Raw genomic sequence first — 3,756 nt, 5'->3', positions numbered from 1 at the left:
ACTTTCTGTTTTGCGGCTCCCAAACGGTACGTATGGTGGGGGTAAATTTCATCCACGATCTGGCACCTGGCGGGGGACGATTCCCCTCGTGCGGCATCGTTGTTGTGTTTCAGGTCTGTGAGCTCTGTCTCAAGCACGGACTTGAGGCGTTCTCGAGATACGACAAAAAATTTCCAAGCGTGTCTATACCGATATCCGGTCGCTTTAGTAGTGATTCTGGCCGTCTGCGGTGGTCGCTGACTGAGACTTAACGCAGACACGCTTAAACATTTATTGTCATATTTTAGGAACCCCTGGAAACTTTTAAAGTTTTATTGGGTTAAATTGAAGGTGAGATTTCACATATAACATCCTGTTCATTTCATTTTTTCATTTGAGTATGTTGAGTCACAGCACGAGTAGAAGTTAAGAAACAAAATCTCAGAAATTCTCGGCGACCACCGCTCTCGTGATCGACAGCAGTAATCGCTGACTGAAATTTGACATCTAAGCTTGGACATTTTTTAGACCTTTCTAGAGAGCCTGTTCAGCGTTTTAACGGTTTTTTAAAGTTTCTCGCTTCATTTTTTTAATGAATAGTCATGTTTCAAAGTGCTTTTTAATAGTAATTTCGCTGATCGTATTAACAATTTCGGACGGTAGTGTAATACTTTCGATCTTCCAAAGTATCCTATTCATTATACTATATATACCTGAAAAAAATTACTACAAAAATATAAATTACCTACAAAGTATACATTAACTCCCGATGATTCTAAAAATTGTTTTTTAAAAACTAAATATAATCATAATTAAAATACGTAACAACAAATGACAGCAAATAACAAACAGTAAACAATGATATGTATTTTTGAATTAAAAACCTCAATATGTGAAGTATATAGAGGCTTGGGGAGCCTGTTTCCCATCAGTAATCTCATTTTAGTACCACTCGAGAGAAGTTGAAAACGGGGAAGATTCTCGATAAAAAAGGAAAATAAGAATTCTTTAAACAGGCGAAAAAAGGGGAATAGGTAAGAGTGATAAGTCTATAATCATTACTGCCTCTTACCTTTTCCTTTTTCTTCTACCTTATTGCTGTTCACCACCTCCACCCTTATTATCCCAACCATTTCCTCCCGCTCGAAATGTACATTTTAGTTGACTCGTACTACCGAAATAGTGGAAATAATCCCTACGTTCTTTGTACATAAAGACTTTATCAAGAATGAGTAAGTTAAATTACAACGGCCACTTTGTTGTGCTTTGAAAAGTATTCTTTTGGAAAGGTAAAGTATATAAATGTTTGACGAAGCAAGAAAAGAAATTGCTGAAACGATTCAAACTGTGTAGAAAGGCCATTATCAGTGGGTGTAAGTGAGAGAATGGAAGAAAAAGAAAGTTGGAATAGAAAGAAGTGAAGGTTGAAATTTATGTCAGAACGTTACGTGTCGGAGTGCCCTTCCTAACTGGAAGTTTTTATTTGTTCGAAGATTCCTCGGAGCTTAGTGCTTTAGTGCCTTTGGTATACAACTCGATGGCATTATGAAAAGAGGAAAAAAGTAAATAAATACTAAAAGAATAAAAGAAAAGGAGATAAGAAATGGCTTCAATGTACGACATCTAAACTAAAGTCTAGATGTAAAAGGTGCAAGGGTCGTATAAATGTTGGATCCGTTCAGAAAGCAGAAAGAACAATGAAATAGCAAAAACTAGGGGGCCGAGAGTGGAAAAATAAAAATAAGATCCAACCTTTTATTATCGAATCCATTTCGTCTTATTGTGGTATTGCTATTGACTTTTTTATATTTGGATCAATCATAAAGTATAGACTTTATGTAATCGTTAAGTAGTGTAGGTTATTTTCAGCCTGCTAAATATTTATATGCTTTTGAAATGCTACTTGTAAGAATTTTTTTTCATCAAACATTAAGTAAATGTAGATTCACGGAAAAAACTTTTATTTTGCAGTAAAAAACACAATGTATGTAATTTTTAAGTAGCATACATGATTTTAAGTAAATCAAATATTGATATGCCCTTGAAATCCCACTACATCTATTGAACTATAGTTAACGAAATAAAATTACTGATTTATTTTTTCAAACATTTCTCTTTATTTAACATTGAGTAGGGAAGAGTGACTATAAGTATACATATAATTGAAATGTCGCTCACCTATATAACTTTAATTTACGAAATCATAGGTTTCATTTGTTTTTGTAAAAAATGCACTCTATTATATTGAGAACATAACAAATGCGGATTCAGGATAAGGTCTTTTACTTTGTCGTAAATTAGATTTTAAAACAAAATTTCTTTTTGTTTCAGGTGGACCACCAGGACACAGCGAGAGTTCTTCCTTAATAAACGCTAGTGATGTTGGCGACTGTTTGGCAGCACGTCGTCAAGTAGAATTTGCAGAGATCACTCAGGGTCTTCCTCTAAACAACGAATATGAGTTGATAGCCTTCAGCCACTTTACCTTCTCGAGACTTTACCCAGTGGACCTGGGTTTAGGCAAACGAGTCGTAGAGAAGCCAATTGGCTTCAAGAGAAAAGATCTGTTTGAGGCTTTAACCAAAGCTGTTGAAACCTTGAACATGAACGTGTCATCCCTTTCACTGAAATATACCCTCGAGGACTTCCTCGAAGGACTCTATAGAATCGAACCAACCACAGGAACGCAGTATGAGATGTACTTTAGAACAAAAAACCTGAATAAAAGTGCTGCACAAGTGACGCCTTCGGGTTACACTAAGATTACCTTAATGAGGCCTTATGCTCCTATTCAGTTTGTCTCAACTGAAAGGCAGCAACACGCTAAAGAGAAGGAACTAATCCACATTATCCTACCTCTCTCAGGACGAACAAGCACTTTCCAGAGTTTCATGGACAAGTTCGTTAAAATCGGTCTGAAAAATGATAGGAGAGTGCATCTGACTGTTGTTTATTTTGGAACTGAGGGCTTGTCGGAAGCGAGAGCGATCATGTCTAGGATTTTGATGACTCGTGGTAGCGGAGGGACCAATCAAAATCTCCGGCTTCTAGCTTTGAATGAAACTTTCTCCAGGGGAAAGGGCTTAAGGGTTGGTGCTGAAAGAGCCTGGGGTGGAGAGGGTGATGTTCTATTATTCATGTGTGACGTCGACGTCGTATTTAGTGCAAGATTTCTAGATAGGTGAGAAATAATTTCGAATATTTTATTCACTCGTTTATTTTGCTATCTTCTGGTTATTCTTACAATGAGAAGTTTTTTTTACTGAAGTACCATTTGAACTACTTTACAAGTAATTTATGTTGCATTATTCAACAGCTTCAATACCTGCAGATAAATTATGTCCATCTCTACGTGATATTTAAGAAACCACATTGTGATGTTACGTGTAAAAAACATCCGGTAGTAACTTCAAATAGGTATCTGCATAAACCAGTAATATTTTTGATAAAAAATGTTAATTTCCCGTTTTTTAATTCTACAATGAAACCTTAGCTGTAATTCTTTTCTATGAAGTAACCTCTATTTTGTTTCATTAAGAAATATTAATTTTAAGCAGAGACATTTATAAAAGACGCTTTTTGGGTGTTATCTTTATGAGTGGTTTTCACCCCTTAAAAGTGAATATAAGCCCATAAAAAAATGCGTGTCTCTTATTTTTTTCTATTCTACAACATACATTTACGAGGGTGGATTGATAAGTTTCCGGCCTGACCAAGAAAAACAACGTTTTTAAGAATTTTTTTTTTATTTCTCAACATAATCTCCTCCAAGGCTGA

General features: G+C 35.6%; 1 protein-coding gene across 1 annotated transcript in view; it reads left to right on the top strand.

The window, feature by feature from the left end:
* LOC117181193 (chondroitin sulfate N-acetylgalactosaminyltransferase 1) overlaps positions 1–3,756 on the top strand; it is a gene marked incomplete at its 5' end in the record, with an annotated part of 139,380 nt that overhangs the window by 120,128 nt on the left and 15,496 nt on the right. Inside the window, one exon of the mRNA XM_033373759.1 lies at positions 2,311–3,160. Within this exon, the coding sequence (XP_033229650.1) occupies positions 2,311–3,160 (850 nt within the window). The remainder of the gene's footprint in view (positions 1–2,310; positions 3,161–3,756) is intronic.

The sequence above is a fragment of the Belonocnema kinseyi genome, chromosome 10 (assembly GCF_010883055.1).
Source record: "Belonocnema kinseyi isolate 2016_QV_RU_SX_M_011 chromosome 10, B_treatae_v1, whole genome shotgun sequence".
Taxonomy (NCBI): Eukaryota; Metazoa; Arthropoda; class Insecta; order Hymenoptera; family Cynipidae; genus Belonocnema; species Belonocnema kinseyi.
This window is presented reverse-complemented; position numbering and strand designations above follow the sequence as displayed.